At 39.2% G+C, this 24,181-nt stretch overlaps 1 protein-coding gene across 1 annotated transcript; it reads left to right on the top strand.

The window, feature by feature from the left end:
* Nucleotides 1-937: 937 nt before the first annotated feature.
* ism1 (isthmin 1) lies at nt 938-22,635 on the top strand. Its single transcript, XM_088934388.1, has 6 exons — nt 938-2,175; nt 14,751-14,978; nt 17,133-17,394; nt 19,919-20,062; nt 20,557-20,646; nt 21,004-22,635. Exons 1-6 carry the CDS (start codon nt 2,035-2,037, stop codon nt 21,519-21,521), a joined length of 1,383 nt encoding a protein of 460 aa, XP_088790514.1. The 5' UTR covers nt 938-2,034; the 3' UTR covers nt 21,522-22,635.
* The last annotated feature ends 1,546 nt before the right edge of the window (nt 22,636-24,181 follow it).

A 24,181-nucleotide genomic window follows, 5' to 3' on the forward strand; every position in this document is an offset into this window, starting at 1 on the left:
AATGACCATTTGTTGGCTCCATGTCTTGGGTGCTAATGGAATTCCAAATGAGGTATTTCCATCTAAAACAGCAAGCCATGCTTATTACGTAGCACCAGAATTAAATCCTTTGAAGCACATAACAAACAGCTCAAACAAAAACAAGGTGATCAAACATGGAATACCATTTGCTTGTTACACAATAAAAAAGGTGTCAAGCAGAGCCAGGTCTTGTCATGCAGCTGTCTGGGTCATAGTAAATTAAATCTACAAATGCAAACACACTTTTCTGTTACCTTACCTTTTAACTGATGGATGTCCATGTACACAGTAAGTGACACTTAGCTAGACTCCAGATAGACCATTATAAAATACTTCAGATCCTTAACATGTTCTTTTGCGGTTCACATTATTTTGTACCAATGACTGAATATCCTATCCACTTCATTAGGATTCAAGGGGGGAAAAAATAGTTTTTTTTTTATTTGCTTATTGTAAAGATTTAAGTATATCTTTTGAAAATAGTCCTGCCTTCCCATAGCCGTGACACACGTTTTAAAGAAACTATAAAAATGTGGATAATTCTGCCGATCAGTTACTAACGAGATACTTTACGATTTACTGGCAGAAAAAAAGGTCTTATTTTTAACTAAAACAATAACTCATAATAACGGGAAACGTTGTTTACCATGTGTATTGTTCGCAAGAATGATTAATGCTTATGAGGTAGCAATGCACGCATTAAACCAGTGCCGCTGGAAACCAGGCTGAGAGAGCGAGTAGTGTTTATCTTGATGTCGTAACTTTGGCAATGGACAGTGACAGTCGCGAACAGGAGAGGAGGTGCAACAGGGAATTAAGGGTTAACGACAGGGGGAGGGGTAGTTGACAGCAAACCAGCAGAGAGGAGTATAAAAACATTACAGAGAGCAGTCATATACAAATAGTGTGGAGTGGAGTCACTTGCTAACACGTAGTGTAGCGCACGCCGCAGTTGTACACATACTGCGAGTAGCACACATCGACTACTTAGTTTAACCGCGTGCGGCAGGAGGGAGGAATTCCTAAACACTGAATTCTGCATTTTTCTAGATGCAGTTTGATAACAAACTGGCAGATTCAACTACGAAAGAGAAACTCTGTTTCTGAAAAGTGTACATTTTTTTTTTACAAAAAAAAGTAATTAAGGATATAAACCAGAATACTAAAACACTGATCATGCATTTACAATTTCAGTAAACTGAAATGTGCTCAAAATAACAAGGACACGACCGCAGGGATGAAAGAAAGAAGAGCAAGAAAATCCGATTGTACAGAAAAGGCATTACTAAAAGGCAACGAGGAATGTGGCACAGCCACAAGATGAACAGGACTGCACCTAAAATGTCGCTTGGTTGCGGGGATGTGTGAACTTTACCTGGACTCCAATGAATACCAGCCCAAACGTCTTTTTAGCTTCTTGTTAAAATCACTATTGCTGTATGCATTGAACTACCTGTGCTGCTATAGTACACCAGGAACTTTCGCTCCTATCTGGCTTCTGATTTATTTTTTTTTTCCCTGAACTGCTTCTAAACTAAGACAATATTAGCTGCACTTCACACAGCTTCTGTTATAGCAATGTCAAAGGAACCAAAAATCATGCATAACGTATTTTAAGCGAATATAAAGGGTAATGTTAGGGGAAATGTTTTTCCAATTCATTTTTGAAATTGCTGGGGTAAATGCTGAACGAAAAGACTGAACTTTTTGAAATTGCTGGACTAAATGCTGAAAAAGACGGGAATTTCACCCCCAAGTTACACCGCAGCCGTGCAAGGCTTGGTTCGGAAAACCAGCACCAATTTACTCAAGCGTCTCCCCCTCCTCCCCACACCACCACCACCTCCTTTGATTTTTCTTTAGGTTGTATTTTCTAATCCCGAAGTGGCTCCACAGTGGTGTTGCGGCTCCTCGTCCGCGGCGGATCCGGAGATCGGAGTCTCTGCAGCGGGAGGAGGCGGCGGTGGAGCCCCAGCTCCACCTCAGGGTCCCAAAACCGGCCGGGTGAAAAGGATGGTTCGGCTGGCGGCCGAGCTGTTACTATTACTGGGACTCCTTCTCCTAACGTTGCACATCACTGTGCTACGGAGCAGTCCTCTGCAACAGGGGAATGCGACGTCTTTGAACAGAGAACAGAACATCTTGCTCACGGAGGTAAGGCTGGATTCCTTTCCAATTCTTTCATCTTATCTCTTATGTCAGGCCGGTTTTATTTACAACCGTAATTGGTCATCGATTACTAGAACGGGTAATGGACTCAACCGGCTTTTGAAATTCTCGTTTCACACTATAAATGCGGGCTTTTCGTTTGGCTGTGTAACCTGATTTCGCAAAAGTTTCTGTTCTTGGTATCTGAGTCTTTACGCACCATCACCTGTTGAAGAAGATAGTTTAAACTGTAGTTAAAGCTTGTGCCAGTTTGCTCGAGTGCAATTTTTCGCTACTTACTCATCTGATGGGCAAAGGCATTGCTGCACAGTTGCAAATCCTGCGATATGTAAAAAAAAAGTTTGTCAATTGAGTCGAAGGCGGGTTGTTTTTTGCAATATTCAAAGTCTGTAGTGTTGTAAGTCATTTAGCTGTCAAGGACAGAATACAGTCAAGAGGTCAGTTGGTGTACTAGTATTAACGAGATGGTACAGATATTACTATGAAACGGTTGTTTTTTGATGGTCTGTTTTATTAAACGTGTAAATATAACATTTCTTTATTTTAATATCCATCACCTGAGTTACAACGGTCGAGTAGAAATATTCTTAATTGATTAAAACTGCGAATTATAGCGATTCAGTGCAATCATTATGTTCTCAAATTATCTTCAAAGCGTGTTTATTACAATTGAAGGCTATACTCTGCAAATCCTTAAGATTGCAAAACCACAGACCTGTAGTTTAAGTGTGACCTGAAAATATATTTATTCTTATTTTAAAATTACTTTAATACAGTAAAGCAACAGAAGACTAATAGCGTCATTTGAGTTAAGGTATCAAAAATGTGAAATGGGGAGTCTTTTTTCAGTGTGGGGGAAAACAATGTGATAGTGATATTGGAAAAGGCGTGTAGAAACACCTGAAGCCAGTCGTTTAATCTGCATAGATTTGTAGACGGCAAGCGGCTGTCACATTTTCTCGTTTTGTAAATCACGGGATTACACATAGGGCAGTGAAATCAGTAGGGCAACCTTGGCTGATATTTTTGATCCCTGTGAAAATGTGGCTTCACCGTAAAATAATCTGGACTCCCCGACTTAAGTTGTTTTCAGTCTTCTAAATACAATTTCAGGAATTTAGTTTTGGTTCAACTAAGAAAAAGGCTCCACTGGGGGCGCTGTTTGTCATATAGTTTATTGATAGTTGCACCTTTTTTAAAACGGTGGTTACGTGTATAACATTCAAAAAGTGTGTTTGATTTATCAAATATTGTTGAAAGCTGGCAAAAATATAGCTATAATCAATGATTACAGAGACTTACTCAATTATTTTCTGAATAGGAAGGAAATCTCCATCATCATAGTTCAGCACTGTGATTCCTACTATCTCTGTCACTGGAGCAATGTGATATTGACACATGCTCCATTTCCTCAATTAATCAGTGGCAAATGGCTAATGGCCCTGTCTTTTTGCGGCTCATCTGAAAACATAAAACTGTCTTTTGGAAAACGATGGCTAAATTTCGTGGTAATTATGATTGTGCATTGTATAAAGAAAATAGACTTCTGTTCTCTTTTATGTAATGTGCCATTTTAGTGTTTATAAAATTGGATGGACATCTACAATTCGGAACTGCTCTGTATCCTCAGTGTATGAATGTAAGCAGTTCAAATGGCATGAAATTTCAGCATACCCTGGCTGAAATGTGCATACTTAATAAAAACAATGCCCAGGACACTAACCATTGCTGTAGTGTTATGTAGGATGTTTTATCTGGTTTGCGTGAACGCCAAATCAAAATAATCTAAATGACAATGAGCCACATGCTGTATTGAGTCTGTTGTTTATGTGGCCAGGGTGCTGGGGATTGAATTCTGCATTATTCTGGGGAACAAGAGGGAGATAATGTCCAGGTTTAAAGGTGTGATCTTGGACGACAGAAGAAAGATTAACCATTTCATGAAGGAGAACATAGATCCAGGGAAAATTATGCTGAATTTTAAGATTGAAACATCTTAATAGAAGTGAACAATAGAATGGCAGCCTAGTGGCTGAAAGGAATACTCTGAAAGGATATTCAACACCAAGATCAGGAAATGGCTTTGCATTGAGCTAGAGTAGGAATTGACTCTACTTTTATGTAAACCGAGCTTTGGAAATGATCCAGTAGATGCCTTTTTTTCCTCTTAGTTTCTTCTTTCTTTTGTTGTGATTAAAGAACAGGATACGCAAATATTTAAGAATTACCTTAAATCCTAAGAGTTCCACAATAGATGAGTGAATAGTGCTGCACTGTTTGTTTTGTAAACTCAAATAATCTGGGGTACTTCACAAACGGGGATAGTTCTAAATACCACTTTACCTCCACTTGCATACTGCTTCCTTTCTATATGCACACACATTTCTGAAAGCTGTGATTAAGGGTGATGCATTATTTGAAATTGCATCCTCCAAGGTGTCAGACTGGAATATTCTCAAACATTGGTTTGCTTTCTTATTGTGCGGTGTGCATAGAAAGAAGACTATGCGTTTTAACTAACATTCCGTCACTATTGAGCAAAAAGGTTGATATTTATACTACTCAGTCCCCTTTCTTCTTCTTTCTTTCAGCATTTCTAGCTCTTATTTTGCAGCACGGCCAAAACCACAAAATAACATTGTTGGGTCTTCATAATAAGACCAGGCACTGTATTGTAGATGTTTCCCCAGGGATTGGGAAGTAGCTAGTGACAAAAGGGGGCCGGGTCAAAGATCCTGATCAGCCCCTGGGGTGATCCACTCTGTGGTGAGAGTCCGCTGTCATCATGGCTTCATCAGTGTCACCCAAGCTTCCTGCTGATGCATCACCATGGCAGGCCTGCACACTATAAAAGTCACCCTTTGTGTGCCGAAGTAGCTGCACATTTGATATTTCATCAGGCCCTTACTTTTCATCAGCCGCCTTCTAATGCAGCTGGATGTAGACTTGCCACATTCCTGCACACACCACCTCCTGCCCACCTGACCTCCGTGGTGACTGCAGTGGGTCAGGCAGGGGGAAGTAATAGCCGGCCTTCCTGGGCATTGGTTCTGAGCCTGGTGATGTAGTGGGGACTGTCTGTTTTTTCTACTGCTGTAGCAGCAATGGACTGCATTGTTGCTATTGCAGTGCGAATTGTGTGTCGCTTGTTTGTGTTGTACATTTAAAGTTAATTAATACTTGACTACTTGAAATCATTTAGTACGCCTTCTTACATGTAAATCTTACCAGCTAGGAGATGTAAATGGATTTAGCTGTCTGCCGCTGTTCCCTTCCTTTCTCACGTAAATTACAACATACAGCATGTAAATAAGAAAGGTAACCAATAGGAGGAGGAATGCTAGCACATCTAGCCTGTTTGGTTGCTAATAGCTAATTGATCTGAGGCTCTTATTTGTTTCTTCGAAAGAAACCAGAATATTGACTGCAAAAACATGGCTGTATAAACCCTTATACAACCCTTTGTATAAAGATATGGTTCCTTCTTGATCTAAATGCCTGTTCAGCAGTTTATGTGCTAGTTTATGTAGTTTCCACTGGTGTCCTCTGTTTTGAGTTGTACTGTTCATTCTGAAGATGCCCCTCTGTAGTCTTCACTGTTATACAACAGAGTTTCAGTTCTTTCAGTCAGTACAGGACATTCCTTTAAGCCTTTGAAGTTGCCTGGTTGCTATTCTCTGGACTGGTTCCAAAACAACAGTATCTTTTTTTTGTGTAAATGTTTGTGATCAAAATTGTACACAGTATTATTAATGAATTCTTATTTGTTTGTTGTACAATTTTGATGTAACATCACTTGGTTTAAATGCAACACTTTTAAGCACACTTTTTATATACTGTTAGTCTTTTTATTGGTTTATCACACAATGAGAGAAATCAGAAGTCAGGTTAATGAATTCTGCCTTATTAAAGAGCTGCAGTAACGGAACACCTTCCATTTTGTATACTGCTATACCTGTGCAATAATCTTATGAACCTGTCATTTCATACAAATGTGACACCTAATTCTAGCCTTGCAATAGGGTCACACCCAAGCAAACAGCAGTAGAAGCGGACGTAGGGTAAGTAACTACTACCTAAGAATTGATATCTTCTGACCACTTTCTCTGAAATTATAGGCCACACAAAACATACTACTCCCACATCTTGCTGGGTAAAAGCTACAAGGGCTTTTGAGATTGCTGTGGTGACTCCAGTGCTAAAGTGGTCCTTAAAATCCTCATTTCATACACTACTGCTTATTCAAAGTGCTATTAGCACAGACCAGCAGGAACCTGTATATCCAGGCCATATGGTTAAGGGGAGTTAGGGATCAGCAGGTTTGTGGTATGTCTGTCAAATCTCCAGTAGTCATTTTTGAAGTATTTTTAGAACAACACTGAAGTGCCCTTGTCAAACTGAAGGAATGCAATGTCAGTTGTAGCACCAGTATAAAAATATATTTTTTAGGATGACGAACACTTTATTCTGTTTGCTCAAAAAGAGGTCTTACCTGCACAAATTGGGAATTGTAAAGAGGGCTTCAGTAAAGTTCTCAGCATCCATGGGGTTCCAGGAAGAGAGATGTTAACAGAAGACTTCTGTAACATAAAACATTAATTGTATCTGTCTTGACTGATTAAAAAAAAAATCACTTTCTTCAGCTGCATCTGAAGATGAGTCTGTTTACATTTCTTTCTGCACATCTGAAGAAGGACCACTGCCTGAAACAACCTGGAAGAAATTATGTTTTAATGTTTTAAACCTTGGTTAAAACACAGAATTTTGAGTCTCTTATCTGTCTGCAGTGGACGACTTTCAGGAGTCATCATATTTAAACATGATAAATTACATTAGGAACAACAGTTTGAAACACTTTGACACTTTATTCAGCTGTAATTTGTTTAGTCACTCAAAATAGTTGCATGTCTGACAAAACTATGTCTGGAATTTACGGAGAATGTGTCACACAGAGTAATGTATGACTGCGAGCTACAATTTTACTGTCCACCCAGTAGGAGCCTAAAAAGCATAATGAATGTGATTTATAATGGTGGTTTAGCAAAAAGGGTCTTTGAAAGTCTTTGGGCAGTTTTTTTTTTTGCACAATGCAATGGAAGATGTATGAACCCTTTGACATCCAAGTAGAAAAGTATTTTATTAAATATGAAACTTTAATAAGTTTGTGGCCATAAAGGTCCGTGGTTTGTTCATGTTTCTGGTTGCCCAGTCACCATCAGTTTTTTTCCATAGTATATAAGCCTTGATCATTAAGAATTCTTGATAAAGAACTGGTTGTCATGTAGTAATGGTGAAAATATGAATTGTCGGAGAGTCACATAAAATGAGAATCTAACTGAACCTACCCTTTTAAGACTTTTCGAGTGGATTTGTGCTGTTCTCTTGTCAGTACAAAATGGATACAAACCCTACTTTGAATCTGGCCTTGTAGGAGTGAGGAAGGGAATGAGAGGTCTGGGCATCCCTAAAAATACAGATCTGATCACAGTCCTTTCATTCTGCAAGCTCTTAGGTATTCTCCTTCCTGTTGGACTTCCATAACTTTCCTAAATGTTTCTGAGAAGGCTGAAAGAAGCCAGAGCTGAAAAGAGGCAGGCATGATCCTCAGAAACACTAATCTGGTACGTGAGGAAAAGAGAGAGATCATTTTTCCTTCCACCTAAGTGTCAGATTCAAAGGCATCTGCTACGATGTGTATGGTATTCATTTCCTGCTTGTGCTCCCACTGGTATGCCCCCTGAGTTGTTTCAAATTGAAAATGGAGTCATGCTCCTTTAATCAACCCCTGCAAAGTGAAAAAGGAAGGGGGGGGGGGGGCGGGGAGGGGAGGTTCATTCATGTTTTTGAAGAAACTTCCTGGGATGTTCAGTGAAACATGATGAATAATTGCAATTCACCTTTGATCTCTCAGAATAGGAAGTTATGTTAGACATCTTATGAGGAATCAGCTGATATTAGGAGTTAGATTCAATAAGCAGTAAATGTGTTGATTGGTTTATCTACAGCGGCTGATCTCTTAGTTATACAATGGCCTGTAAAATGGTTTTCAAGTATTTTGAAAGATAAATTACAAATAGAATGGATGCATTCTTACATCTTTGACTTTGTTTGGCATGAAACAATTAATTATGAGCTATGCAGGCTCGATTAAAGACTGCTGCATCAGCATTGGTTGGATATTGAGATCAATGCTTAGAAAGATGCATAATACAGTGGTCTTGTGGGGCAGCATTTGTGATGGATTTACTGTACTGAGGCAGGTGGATTAACCACACTAAATAAATAGCTCCCAGTGATATTCTGGACTAAAAGTTAATAGGTGTCTTTAAATTGTCCCTGTGTTTTTGTGAGTGCCCTGTGATGGCCTTGTGTTCAGTCACTGCCTTGTTCTCAATGCTTCTGGACTGCCGTGTCCCTTTGCAGGAAAAAACAGCTTTCTGATAATGGGTAGGCGGAAGACGCTTGTAACTAAAGAATGAAACACAATTTAAACTGAAGCCTTTTGTCTTCTTTTCTTCCTGTCTTGTAAATATGTACCATTAAGCAATGCTGAACTAATTGTTTTTTAATTGTTGATCAAAAGTTGTTTTTTTTTTGCATTTCAGTAAACCATTTTCTATGTATTATTCCTACCAGGAATAATGTTCAGTAGTGCTTTAATGCAGTGAGTCATTGAAGGTAAGAACTCAAATTCACAGGCATGATGTTAACATTGTTACGAAAAATAAACTAAATTATATATAAATATATATATAATTTTTTGATTTTGAGTAAATTTTTGCAACCTTACTGCATTCCACAATACAGTAGTTTTTTACTGACATTTATATACAGTATTTGCAGATAATCCACTATCTTATTTTTTCTGTGACTGTACAGTATTTGGTATCAGACACCTGTACTTTAACATGGTTTCCATTTCTGTACTGGCATATACAACACCCTTCTAATGTGGTTTAAACATCATCTTCCAGCAGTTTGATTATAACAAAATAGTGTCAGCATCTGACTTTTATCTCAAATTCTTAGTCATTGTAAAGGCCTTGTCCAATACAAAATAACATCTGTATCTGTTTGAATGAATAACAAACTGCAGGCAAGACTTACATAAAAAAAGAACTCAGCTTTTCTACCATGACTGTCTGCTGGTCCAGGCTAGAATCTCACTTGGACCTAAAGGCGAATCAGGAATGACCCAAACCTTCTTTCAACATCTAAAGTAGCAGACATATCGCACTGCAATGGGAGTCCTCCAGCCTGGTCTCGTGTGTTTGTGCTGAAATACTGCCGAGCGACAGCATCACTAATTAGCAAATATGAGCAGAAGTTTCAGATGGTTTCAGGAGCCACATGGGGTAATTGACTGTCCCTCTGTACATTGGTAAGGAGCTGACACTCAGAAAAGCAAAGATTGGTAAACATAAGGGTTAAATTAATTCTGTGGATTTTAGCTGATAATGTTGGGAAGAGACTGTTACCTTAGGCGTTCAGAAAACCAGTGAGCAGATGAGAATTTCCTTTCTTAAACGTTGACTGACAATTGTAACAAAAAAAATTGTGTTCAAAGTGTCCTGATGTGCGTTTTAGGGCAGTACACCATCATATTTTGAGATTGTCTGGTTGCTGAAGATGGGATTGAGAAGATTATGCATTGCAGATGGTTAGCAGTCCTACCAGTTGGAAATCTGCTGTGACATACATAAAAGGCACTCTATTGTATATTAGATTTGTCCCTGTGTGCAGTCATGTCAGACATTTTGTCCCATTCAAGAATAATCTCTGTTACCCCTGTAATATATAGTTATATTTTTAGAATTCAAATAAAATCCATATCTAACTTTTTATCGTTGATGTTTTTTGTGGAGTTTGAAAAAACATGCAGTGGGACTTCAACAGTGCAAAACCTGCATTTATATGTCCGCGTGAGAAGCATTCATTAGGGACTGTTCAACTAGAGACACCAAGTATCCTTTTGCATGCTGACCAAAGGAGACTACTGCAAACTGGTAATTTCTAAGGAAATTATTGCTTTTATCAGTAAATGCAACCTTTATGAAAATGAAGGACCATGACATTGACTGAAAACAGACCAAATGCCAATAGGCTCCATAACACGTTTCTCTCATAGCTAGGTAAGTGCACCTCTGTTCTAACTTGAATAATTCAATCCTTTCATTCTTGGGTGTCTGCCAGTTCGGTCTGGTTATCCATTTCTTGGCCTTTGTCTGATTATTCATTTTTTACACACAGCTGTTTAGACAAGTTACTTTTTTTCTGTAGTGTTTTGTTCTGAAATATTGATGACATTGTAGTAATCAAACATACAGACTTTGCATGCACAATAGAACAGTCTTAGACACAATTGTCTTAAGACTCTTCGCCCTGCAAATAAGGTTGTGCTTCTCCCTTAGCTGCACAGGGATGCTGTTCTGAACCTTTAACATTTTTTCCATCTGATCCACAAAAAAGAATAAGATATGGCCAAAGCAGCTGCTACAAGTAGATTTAATGGAAAGGTAAATCTAAGGCTTGATGACTCCAGTTCCAAAAGGAGCCTAGATTGCCTGGCAAATGATGAAACAGATGTTTTAGTAGAGATGTTTATGGAGATTGTCAGTTCTTAACCTTGAAAGTGAACCATGCTGTTAGTATTTTTCCAAGAGATGGGGAGTGTGAAAGATGAGTTAAAATTGAGCATGAAAAGATCAAACATGCTTTGGAAAGGCTAAGGTTGCAGCCTCAAAGCCAAAGGTAATTTAAAGCCAATTTTTAAAAAGGCTAGGATAAAAGAACTCTATTATGAAAGGTGTCTTTTTTTAGGAAAATCTATACCAAAATATCAGCGAGGTAGCATGCTAGTGGTCAGAGCTTGCTGGCCCAGTTCTGTTAACGGTTTGGCCATTAATCAGACAGTGTTTTGAAAACTTAACTTAGTCTTTTGTGACTGAATCCCTCTCTGAAGCAGCTTTAATCCTCATGCAATGAATTACTGTACACTTGTGGTATCAGTTAGCAGACCGAGGAAATCCTATCTCTCAGAGAGTGTTTGTCTGTCGAGTCATGCATTCATTCTTGTTATATGATGCACATGAAACTGCAATAGCCCGCTGGCATTTATTCAGAAAGGTTCAGAGTTTAATTCCCTTGTTAAATGAAATAAAAAGTCTTTCCCTAGGATTTAAGTAAGAACCTTGTATTTGTCGGGTTTCGCTGTGCAGCACAAGCAGCAAAAGAGGCTGCAGAAAGAGAGGAGCTGCTGGTGTGTAATTACACGTACACATTCCTCATGGGACCAGAGATTAGGAAGGGGTTATCACGTGAGGATCTGAATCCTTGCTGCAAATACATTTGGAAAATGGTTCCTGCTGGCACAGTGTAGTATTGTAAGGTGGTGAATCTCTGTAATCTGTTTATTAAAATGACATACTTCCCTTGGTATGCCATATCCTGTTTATTTCCCCTCCATAATTGCTGCCTAAATCAATGGGCTTATTGTGGTTGTTGGCCCTTAAGCCATGAAGATTGCTACATTTGATTTTTTCTTCCTTTTCTAGTAACACCCAATGTTGTACAGGGCTATCTCCTGGTGCATTAAGAATTTGAGGCAGGAAACGCTATGTACTTTGCAATACTACAAGGCACTTGTGAGCATGGGTCTGCTATGAGTGCCACAGTGCAGAAGGCCCAGAGTTTCAAAGGACTGTGACACATTTACATTTCTAGTGCAACAATAAGCCACATTCTTTAAAAAAAAAAACATTAACAGGTATTATGTGAACAAATACTGCATTTTAAATCAAATACTTCAAACTTCTATAGAGATGCAAATCTGATTCACAGTCAAAGCACAAGGTTATCAGTTAAAAGGGTATATTCTGTCATGGTTTTGGTTGTGTTTTATTGCGCAACCTGTTACACAATTGAATAACAAACTTATAATCGTCTATGCTAGAATTGCTATTTGTCATCTATTCTATTGTCATTTCCCACATTGTGGTACCTGGCAGGGCAGGATGTACAGCTTGGTTCATGGCGTTTTTCAAACCCATTTTCCATTACAGAGGAAGGAAATTTCAAAAGCAACTTTACTGGAAAAGAAACAAAATCGATACAATTGAGAAGGAAACATGAATTGAATATTAAACAAATGTGAAATGAACACCCCACCAACACCAGTAGTATTTAACCTGTCTACATAAGGTAGAAACATGGTACAGTATGCTGGGATTTGGATGTTTTATCTCTTATAATGTGACATTTAAAATAAATGTCAAATGTGTTTTAGCTCCTCAATAATAATGACTTTCCCTCCAATTTATGTATGCATAATTTTGTAGTGGCCCATATGTGTGATTTCTGTATAATATTTTAGTAGTAGTTCTTTTAAGCATCATTTCATAGTCATATGTCTCCATGTTAAGCAGGAATGTTCCTTCACCTTGGTTTTTTGTGCAGTCCTGCAGCTTTTCTGGAAGACTGGCATTTCATTCAGCAGCTATGAATGAAAGTGGTTTTTACATGTAGACATTTACAATCCACCCACAAAACAAGGCACTGTTTTTAGACCAAATTGTCTAAAGGAAATTCTACCTTGTCTTCTAGGGGACATTTTAGTGAGGGTGGAGTCATTTTAAATTTATGAGTAGCTATAAACCAATTTGACACTTCGTCTGTGGTAAACTGACGCACTTCTGTGATGTATAGCTGCATTGCATTTTGGGTCAATTATAACCATAAAAAAGACAAAATAAAAAAATACATGATTGATAGTCTACTTTCATCTTATTGTCTACCACACAAGCACAGAGGATTACTGACTCATTATAACTGTCTGTCCAATTGCAACTAATTATGCCTTCTGCATTACTTTCTCTAGAAGCAGATGCTTTGGTAATCCTATGGACATATCTACAGTACAATGCTTGACAGACCTAGAGTCTTTCACTGTCAGGAAAGCAAAAACATTATTGGTGTGCTGCCTGTTTAGGCTAATTGATTGCGTTTTAAATCTTTTTCAAACTTACTTTTGATGAACGCTGTATGTTTTGAGAATCATATTGTATTTCTGGGTGCCGTCATAGCCTGATGCATTTTTCGCAGAGAGACAGGCCTTCGTTGTAAAAGGACACATGCCAACCTGACCACATTTATGTGTTAAAGATTGACAAACAATAGCAACGTTTCCAGTGAATCTGTAAAGATGGATAATTTGATGTACCTAATCCAGCTAATGGCTGTAGCTAATAGTATTCGAAGGGTAGATTATTCATAGCATTTAGGAACCTGCAAGGAGATATGGGGTATCAATGAATCTAAACTTGTTTTAATCTTTCATTTTGTTATTCTGGCTGAAAGCAAGGGATGTGTGGCCCTGTTTTTAATGTAGGTCTTCACTGGTTATTTGGAGTTGACACCACTTTGCAAAAAGTTTGCTTTCTTTTTTCATGAGGATGAAGTGTCAGAAAGATTATTTGCCCCTTAGGGGGTGATTTATTGTGCTGTTCTTTTTACTGCATCTTCAGTCTTCAGTCTTGATTTGAAGAACAATTGATTGATGTTCTTCAGTTGATTGATGGGACTAAATCTTTATGACTACAGCACAGGACAGGCTAGCTTCAGATCTGGCCTCTCTCGAACTATTGAAGCAACGTCTTGTTCCCTTAGAAATATGTGAGCATTTTTTGTACAGGTGTTGTTGTTTTTTTACTTTTTCTCTGTGACACAAAAAACATTATTTCCATCACTTATCAAATCTGCTAGTTCTTAAAATTGTTCTTAATCCAATTTCACATTGCTTTTGTTTTCAAATGTTTTTCAAGTGTATTTAAGTGCCACCATATTGTCTTCTAATATGCATGAGGAAGATCTTGGCAGATTTAGGTATCAGTTTTAATGGCTTTTTTGCCTTCCTTTAGAAAGGAGAAGACTGAACCTCTGTAGCTGGTTTTATTCTGTGATACATCGGGCAAAACAGTAATTGGGCTGGATAGTGGTCCCTTTATCAGCCTACTTGCATAGCTACTGCATCAGGTGAACATTAAATGGTTGACTTAAGGATTTAATTTGGGGCACATATCCCATTCTGTCCTGATAAAGTAATATTTTAATTCTGCTATTGTCCTCTTCTGGGAGACATTATTGACTTATCTTCTTAAACTTTCAATACAACAGCAATTGCTTACACTTATATACAGTAGCACTCTTCTGGAAACTACAAAGCGCTTTACAGATAATGGGGACTCCCCTCCACAACCAGTGTGTAGACCCCACTGGGATGAGGAGATGGAAGCCACAATACGCCGGTACGCTCCCCACACACCAGCTATCAGTGGGGAGGAGAAGTCAGAAGTGGTGAAGAAGTCATTTCATAGATAGGGTCTATTAGGAGGCCATGATTGGTTAGAAGGCCAAGAGGAAATTTGGCCAAGACACCTGGGTATCTCCTCAAACTCTCTTACATCCATAAATGGAGGATCTGTATCCTTATAAATTCCTTACTGTGAATAATAATATTATTGTAATAGTAGGACCATTAACATTTCTTTCCCCCCTCTCCTCAGAACAATCTAAGTGATGGCGGCAGCTCTTCCACTCGGCACTCTTCTGGGGAGAGACACGGCCATCCTGAGCACCGGGCTGCACATAGACCGCTCCCCAAACACCGCTCCTCACAGGACAACACAGGGTCCTCCATACAGAGGGATGGGCCTGGGTCATTCTTGCTGGACCTCCACAACTTCCCTGACCTCTCCAAGGCAGACATAAATGGGCAGAACCCCAACATTCAGGTAACACCTTTCTCTTTCTCCTCTGATATGCCTGATTCTCTATTGGGATTTCTCTCTTCCCATTGCTAGCCACTCGACTGTGTTCTGATTTTATGGCGTTTGAGGGCCACTCAGCACAGTGAAGGTACAGTGTAGAATGAAAATCTCTACAACACAGTAGTCACCGAATAAAAAGAATGTGGTTTCAGGGGATTCAACACACAGTTAAAAAAGCTTATATTCTGCAGTGCTCTTTCCAAATTCTGAGTCATTAGATAAGTTGAATACTCAAACGATTGATACAAGATGTGCCTTTGAGTTTTTTAGAGTATATCTTGTGATTCCATAGTTAAATGGATGTTTTTAGAGCTTTATTAAAAGCCCACAGCATGGCTAAAACAAACAGTGCTTGAGTGTGTATTGCACATAAAAGCGAACAGGAAGAGATCTTTGCCTGCATAGCCCACCCTTGCTGGCCAAGCCCACCAGGCAGCTGCTTTGCAACCAGGAAGAAGCCTAATGCACTGTTGCACACCATTAATTCTTTTCACTGGGATCCTTTTCAATGCACTAAGCTAATAACCCACACTAGATTCTTGCTCCACTAAATTCAACTTTAGAGTGAGGTTCATTTGCACTGCTTTCATTTTTAAAGTTTGCCTTTGCACTTGTAATTTACAGTTTTCTATTTTTTTTCCGGACTTAATAGTTTCTTCATCAACATCAGGTTGTCTGGGTTTCTTACTGAATTCAAGCACAGTAAACTGAGTAATATATTCTTGATCATAGAGCTCTTATTTAGGTGTGGTTTAAGGAATAAAGTTTATTTCTGGCAGGAAGAGCAAGGGGCTACATTCTCCTCCATGCGCTTCACTAGGGAAATAAAGCATTAAGTAAAGCCAAGGGTAATGTTATGGCCTTATTTCTACAAAAAAATGAATCAAGAGTTGCTTTATATTTTGACACCCCTAATCTACTTAAAGCTTTGTCATAAGTGATATTATGAGTGATATGGGAAGATCATACTATGTGATGGCTCAGTGATTACACAAAATTCAGTACTTTGGGTTTCCTTTTTTGTTATGGGAGATCAAGTTGTTTCATAATATTAAATGTGTGAGGAAACCATGAGTTACACCGTAAATAATAGCTGTTCCTGCAGCTGTCCCATCATTGTATATGGGCCACTGTAAGAGCTCATCACTTTCTCTAGGGAAATCAATGAATGTATATGCGGGACATAGTGGTGTTTAAAAGTCTTGGCTTGATAAAAACGCCAGAAAAATATGAACTTGACACCTACACTAAATAAGGTTTTAAGAAAAGTTATTTATGTGGGGAAAAATACTGAAACCATGTCTTCATACTGTATATTGAATTAGATATTGCTTTGGTTCTCAGTGGACCAAGACCCCAGATTTATAGAAGATGAAATTTAAAATGAGTGAGTTCATAAACATGTCAAGATGTGGCCATTTGTGAAGGGCTGACATTCAGTTTCTGGTTGAAAGTAAGATCTTTGATCTTTGTTTCATCTGGTCTGCTGGAGTTTATAACTGACTTGCTTTGAACTTGACAATAAGGTGTAGAGGTCTAATCCAGGGACTGCCGTTTATATGCAGATGCACAGTATATAAATCACTTCATCTGGGAGGCATATGTTTAATGCAATAAGACCATCAACTACTGTTCTGCAGATAATGGTGATTCAAATAGCTTTGAAGGAAAGATTAAATGACAGCTGATGTTATCATGTTTACTGCAATCTACTTACATATCTCTGTGCATTTACAGATAATAATAATAATTATAGATATATAGCTAATAGCTTGCATTTATAGATATAGCTGATGACCTGGTTTTAATAGATCATGGTTTATTTCCTATAACAGGCCACACAGAAAATTCCAGCACAACATTCAAACTACAGGTTTCACAAAAAAATGTTTTTTGAATGATTTACAAAAAATTAAACTTTTGCACATTTAAAACACCAAACACCTCTGTTTTTTAATGGTTGAAACCATTGTAAGACAAAAGGAGGGTAACCTGCCTAAAGACTCACGTTTGTCCAATGCATAAAGAAATATATAGGAGAAAGGTTGTGTTGTCTGCTTTTCAAAGAAACATGGCAGGACATAGACAACAGAGCGGTGTCGTGTTTTTGGGATGCAGGTCACAATCGAGGTGGTGGATGCGGCGGAAGAGGAGCCTGACAAGGAGCTGCAGAAGGAAAACAAGTCCAGCTGGCCTTCGCCCAGCTGGAGGAACTGGTGGCAGCTCTCCACCTCCACGGCTCACCATGGCGACAGCCAGCAGGAGTACACCTATGACGCCAACACAGATGACAGCAACTTCCTGAAGCCCCTGAGCGACTGGGACCGACGAGGAGGGCCCAGCCAGAGGAGTTTTGAGGCCAAGGCGCAGGCAGAGTATGGTGCGTTCACAACACAGGCCCCACTGGAGGGGCTTGTTAACAAACGGCTAGACGGGCTTTCTAACCGCTTTATCCAATACAGGGTCATGGGGAAGCACGGGCATAAGACAGAGACAGGATACACCCTGGACGGGACAGCAGACACAAAGACACAGACACACTCACACCAGGGCCATTTAACCCACCAGTATGTCTTTGCACTGTGGGAGGAAACAAGAGCACCCAGAGGAAACTCATATATATGTCATATAATTATTTTCCATTGAATAGTCACACATTATCACATAAGGATACATATTGTGTTAATGTAAAAGAATGTGAGCTACCTATTAAACGCCTTCTTACAATGTCTCAACATGTCTGAACCACTCGTTCTTTCATAAGCAAACTACAGACACTGTAAAGAGCTGTCTGTCTGTTATTCCTCACTGACTCAAATTTGGGTTCCGGGCTTTAGAATTATTTCAGCTTGCCTAATGTGGGTGATCTATAATCTGATCCATATTATTCTCCAGAGTAAAAAAAAATAAAGCAGTTATGAGAAATAACTTTTGGAGGCATATCAGAATTCAGCAGTTCTGGGCTCTGAGAAGCTTAAATGACTTAGCTGTGTGATTTCCTTTGTTATTTCTTGAGCTGAAAGGAAATCTAGTGTGCAGATTGTACACAGCAGATACATCACAAGACCTGCACATGGTTTGATACAGTGTGATAGATGCTTAATTGATCACAATCGTGTGACAGTGTTACCTTAGCAGGAGCTAAAAGGGTGTCTGAGAGTACTTTGCTTGAATATGCCCAATACAAATAGCCCATTTCCCATACGTAAAACACACAGTTGCAAACACAATAGTTAGCAAGAGTTTCATTTTAAAGCTATTTTTCATTTAAATAGTCCATTAGCTGAAATGTGAACAATACCTTTCCTACTGTATTTACTTTGCTATTAAATACTGTATATTTCAGCTTTTAGTATTGCAAAAAAGTGCAGTTTATTTTATTGTTATGCAAGAAGTTGAAAATACAAAAAAACAGAGGTAAAGGACAGATTTCTCTATGTAACAGAGTATTATGGACAAGGATTCCAGTTATCAGCAGTGAACCATTAGGGTGGAAAAAACTTACATGGAGAACTTCAGCTTCACTAATAGTTGTTTTGCAGTGAAACTATTTGAATTTATAGAGTGTTTTTACTGGTCCACTGGACCTTTTAATAAGCTCATTATGGATAAGACAATTAAGAATACTTCTGGTTCCCAGATTGTATTGTAAAGCAGTATGTAAGGAGCTTTCACTTGCCCATGAGAGGTGGGAGATGAGTGTGTATTTAGTTGAGATTTAAATCAATGAATATCTTATTGCAAAAAATGTCTCCTTAGGTTTTGGTAACAGCAGAGTTTAAGAAATGGAATTCACACTCATCAGTGTTTATTGATATAACAGGGCAATGTAGTCTGTCTTTTTTTCATTTTTCTACAAAGTAGGTCAGTGTTATTTAGGACTGAGACAAGCAAAGCAGTATTGAATTTCAGTGAAATTCTGTGGATAAAACAAAAAAAGTCCTTTGTATTTTGGCTCCACTGGAAACGTGTTTAACAGGGTCTTTGTTGAGCTCTTCAGAGCATTGTTGTTGGTGATACAGTAGGTGTTTTCCTGTCATGAATGCATACAGTGAATAAAATAACATCAGACATCAGCATAAGGCTAAAAAGGCATGAGACTGTAACTCTGGTTGAACTGGGCCAAATCAAAGTTTTTATGTGAGCTGGTGCTGCTATGTATTTATGTAACGAACCTGAGCGATTACAGCTGCATCAGAAAAGCTGTTTTTGTAGCTGCTAGATAGATACAGTAGTAGTCTCCAGAACACACCCCTGCACCAAAGCAATTTTACATCTTGGATATAAAGCTTTTAAACTTGTCCGGCTGTGAACAGTGAAAGAACAACTACAGACATAGTACTTAAACAGCTGAGGCACATCGTGGAGTGAAACAGTACTTCTGAAAACACACCTCTTCCAGACTCATTCTCAAGTCATGCGTGAGGGATGATTTATCTCCACGGTCCCCTTTTTTCATACGCCCTCTCTTCCACACTTTGGTAACACAGACAAAACCGGGGCTATTGCGCAAATGCGCAGGCTTCTGATTTTACAAGGAAATATTTTGTGGTTTACAGGGACGTAGCTGACTAATAAAGCCTAGCCCTCCACCACTGGAGATTTACAGCTGAAGATTCCCAGCTGCCCAGAGCTCTGGGAGAGCAGTTTTAGTTTTGTTGCTGCTGCTGCTGCTGCTGGTGGTGGTGGTGGTGGTGGTGGTGGTTAAGAAGAAGAAAATGTGCACTGTGGGCCCATGCAATGCCCCACGTGTAAAAGCCATTTATAGAGGCATGCTAATGGCAAGCTGGCGGCTGGCCTAGGCTGCAGGTACCAATAACATATGGCCCCAATTAATGTTGCAGTGGAATTGCTGGCAGCCGGCTGACTCTCCCTCCTCTCCTCTGTTGTTTCCTGGTGTCCAGATTACATTGACGGGGAGGGGGACTGGAGTTCCTGGTCAGCGTGCAGCGTCACCTGTGGAAATGGGAACCAGAAGCGCACGCGGTCCTGTGGGTACGCCTGCACAGCCACAGAGTCCCGCACCTGCGACATGCCCAACTGCCCAGGTCAGTCAGCCCCCGAGGCTGTTTTTCTGCACTGCCGGAAAAAAAAAAAAAGTGAACTTGTAAAAACTTTCTAAAGGGCAAAAAAAAAACAACATTTTTTTTCCAAAGCCAAATTAGTTAACCATTTCATCTGAAATGAATACTTACTGGAGAAAATCGGCTTGATCTCTGCTTTACTCTCTGCTGTACGCATTTTCATGAGTGTTTAAAAAAAAATGTTGGGGGAACATTTACTTGTGTCTTTTCTTCAGCCCCCAAGGAAATCTTGTTCGGGAACATGCTCATTCCAGAAGGCACAAAATACACAAGACATGTAAAGGCTTCATTTCCCATTATTACTGGGAAATTACTGTGGCTCACAAGACATCGATAATACAAACCCTGTTTGAAAAAACACTTTTCCTTGGATTCTAAAATGACACTTTTTAGATCTAATGTTATCCATCTTCTAAAGGACTGTATTTTCACTTGCACGTCATTGTTTGTGGCCCCAGGGATTGAAGATACCTTCAGAACTGCAGCGACAGAAGTCAGTCTTCTAGCAGGAACCGATGACTTCAATGCCACTGAGCTGTTTGGTGTTGGTAAGTTTTCTTTATGAAAGAAAACTTTATTTCTCTTGTTTTTATGGATGGTTTTACTCTATACTACTGCTAGGGAGCTGAGGATTGACTGTCTTTTTAAAACAGATGTTTGTGTCATTTTTAAAAGGACACAATAAGAATCCTGACTATTTCTTGTCATTTAGATGTATAATTAATTTCCTTCAATTAATTAATGAAGGCTAGGGGAGCAGCTCCACCTATATAGTTTGTAATGCTCTGAAACTGAATCTCTGTTCTTCAGCAATGAGGGAGAACTCACAATGAAACAAAGCATTCCAAGTGTTCTTTTATTGTGTGACCCATAAAACTGCTTGACTGTGATCTAATGCCTTCCAGATACTGACAGCTGCGAGAGATGGATGAACTGTAAAAGTGAATTCTTGAAGAAGTACATGCTGAAAGTGGCCAATGACCTTCCCAGCTGCCCCTGCGCCTACCCTACAGAGGTGGCCTATTCCACTGCTGACCTCTACGACCGAGGCATGCGGAAAGAGTTCCGCTGGAAGGACGCCAGCGGCCCCAAAGAGAAGCTGGAAATTTACAAGCCCACGGCCCGCTACTGCATCCGCTCCATGCTGACCTTCGAGAGCACCACGCTGGCCGCCCAGCACTGTTGCTACGACGACAACATGAAGCTCATCACCAGGGGCAAAGGGGCGGGCACGCCGAACCTCATCAGCACCGAGTTTTCGGCCGACCTCCATTACAAAGTGGACATACTGCCCTGGATTATCTGCAAAGGGGACTGGAGCCGCTACAATGAGGCAAGACCTCCGAACAACAGTCAGAGGTGTGAGGAAAACCCTTCTGATGAGGACTACTACAAACAGTTCCAGGAGGCCCGGGAATTCTAATGCAGTGCTCGCTGACATTTTTATCCAGGAGGAAAAAAATTGAATCTCGCAGCTGTGCAACCACATTATCTTCTTTTTGTTGGACAAGGTTTAACAAAAAAAGTTCTATATTAGCAGGACTTCTGCTTAACATCTCTGACACAGACTAAATTATTCAGGGTGCAAGAGAGGCATAGCAGATTCCTATATGTTATCCTGTATAATTTAAATTCCTCTCCAGAAGTACAAAGGGCAGTTCTGTGTGCCGCAGTGATAACAACAAAGTACAGTTAGGGTCTTTATATTCTAATATCATAAATCTTTCAACACGATTCACAGTAAAACTGTTGAGATTCTTTTTGGGGGGGGAAATGACTCTTGTCTGATCTGTCATTCAGTGTCGGGTCTTCAAAGGAAGGGAACGTTAATTTCTGTTGCACAAAGAAAAGAGAAAAAAACTCCTAGAAGACTTTTTTCTGATGGCAATTTTTAGTTCCATCTGCACAGTGCAATCATAAGTTGGAACAATTACTAGGCACAAGGACAAATGGAGCTAAACCACCAGGGACTTGGCAGCTCGGTGATGTTTCACTTGTAGTAGAGACTGAGGCAAGTGCATTGTGCTTGAAGAGAAATATATCTGCCTGTTCCTTAAAATGCAGACAATCAAAGGGAAGAATACACTTACATGCCTAAACATAATATGTGGCACACAGACCACAAGTTTCAAAACATTTTCTGTGAATAGAAATTATTTACAGGGACTCGCACCATAAACAAAGGAAGTGGCACTTTTGTATGTAAAGAGCTTGAACTATCCCCCACATTTGCTTGGGTATAATATTCAGGTTCACATCTAAACGTATTAGCCAGTTTATTTAGCATGCACCAAATTCTACAAATAATTCTACAGTGTCCTACTGTTGTTTTTTTTGTTCTGGTACTGACAGCTCTTTTTGATGTTGAAAAAGGTCTGCATTATTTTTGTAAAGTTATTTATTGAGTTGTAGCAATATCCCAAACATTGGGAGTTCTTATGTGGTCAGTGTTTGGTATAAACAAAAAGGGATGCGTGCATACGAATGTACCATGGGACCTCTGGGAATAAATAAAATCATAAATGAAATTTATAAAAGACGTTTTTTTTCTGCTTTCACTTCAAGGGAGTGGTTGGTTCAATTACATCTAAGAGTAGCCAGATGAGAGAATTCTGTAGAGCAGATGTTGAAAAGACAGATGTTTCCACTATCTGTATAGCTTCACTGCTAATATTTTCTAATGTTTTCCACAGCTGTCTGTTTCAGAAATGAAGAAACGGGTAGTGACTTACCTGCATTAGCAGCTTTTGAGACTCTATAAATTATCTCTAATAGTTTCTCAACTATCAGTATTCAAACATTTCGTCATGCTAGTCTATAAGACAACAGAAATACTTATTAAAACTTATTTCAATGCATGATTGTATTTTACAATGTCAGTTTATAGTGAAAAGTATCTTTTACCCACAAGAAAACATACATAACGAATTTAGTTGAAGACGTTGCAATAATTCAACACATTACAGCTCTTTTTAAATACAAAATAGTAAAAGTTACTACGTCTCAAAAGGATAATCCTTCTGTGTGTCACAGTGGTCGAGTTTTAAATCTAATGCTGTAAGCATTGAAATTAAAATCCTGTATTGTCAACCTGCAACACTCGCCTCAACTCGCGTGCGTCTCAACTCACAACATTAAAACTATTTGAAGAGGAGATTATATACTAAAAAATGCCTTGGAAGTGAAACCAAAATACTGTGCAGTGTCCAAACTTATCAGAAATTTCACACCCTTGTGAGAGTTTTATAACTCGGTAATCTCTCTGGGACATGAATTCTAAATCTTTTCAATTAGATCTGCTAAAAAAATGGCCAAATTTCCCACCTGCCTTCCAGTCATGGCCTCCTAATAATCCCCCTCTCCGAAATGGCTTCATCACTCTGCTCTCCTCCCCACTGAGAGCTGATGTGTGGGGAGCGTTCTGGCGTACTCTGGCTGCCGTCGCATCATCCAGGTGGGGCTGCACACTGGTGGTGGTGGTGGTGGAGGAGGGGAGTCCACATTACCTGTAAAGCCCTTTGAGTGGACTGTCCAGAATAGCACTATATAAGTGTAATAATAACTATTATTATTTTCACAGTCATTTCTTCGACATGTCATAGACATCTCAAACTTTTAGAGAAGATGGCACATTAGCTCCATCTATTGATACAGAAAAATGCAGTGCTCTTTTTGTACAAGATCTATTGGGCTGTTTCTATTTTATCCAGCTTTTGCTTGAAGGAAACTGGGATATCGGCTTCCACAACATGGCTGAGTAGCTCGTTCCATACTCTCACAACCTTTGAGAGTAATACAACAGTTAAAAAATCCTCTCATTACTCATACATTTGCACCATACAGACAGTAGGTTATTGCAAGTATAATGAAATGGGATTTTGCAAAACTCCTTAAATATTTAATCAGGGGTTTTAGGTATTCATCAAATTGTTTAGGGCTTTCATAAAATCCCTGGTTAATTTTTTTAGGGATTTAATGAAGTCCCTGGTTTTAATTCTTACCTTAACATGTATAACTTCATATCAAGATGGCACTGAATCATAAAGTTTCAACTCAATCCATTATGCTGTGCTAAAAATAAAG

Source organism: Atractosteus spatula, chromosome 15 (assembly GCF_055471065.1).
Source record: "Atractosteus spatula isolate fAtrSpa1 chromosome 15, fAtrSpa1.hap1, whole genome shotgun sequence".
NCBI lineage: Eukaryota > Metazoa > Chordata > Actinopteri > Semionotiformes > Lepisosteidae > Atractosteus > Atractosteus spatula.

Excerpts from the sequence above, each read along its gene's own strand:
- ism1 (XM_088934388.1), top strand. The coding sequence starts at position 2,035 with ATGGTTCGGCTGGCGGCCGAGCTGTTACTATTACTGGGACTCCTTCTC. Across the intron at positions 2,176-14,750 it reads AGAACATCTTGCTCACGGAG|AACAATCTAAGTGATGGCGG; the intron begins GTAAGGCTGGAT and ends CCCTCTCCTCAG. Across the intron at positions 20,063-20,556 it reads CGACATGCCCAACTGCCCAG|GGATTGAAGATACCTTCAGA; the intron begins GTCAGTCAGCCC and ends TTGTGGCCCCAG.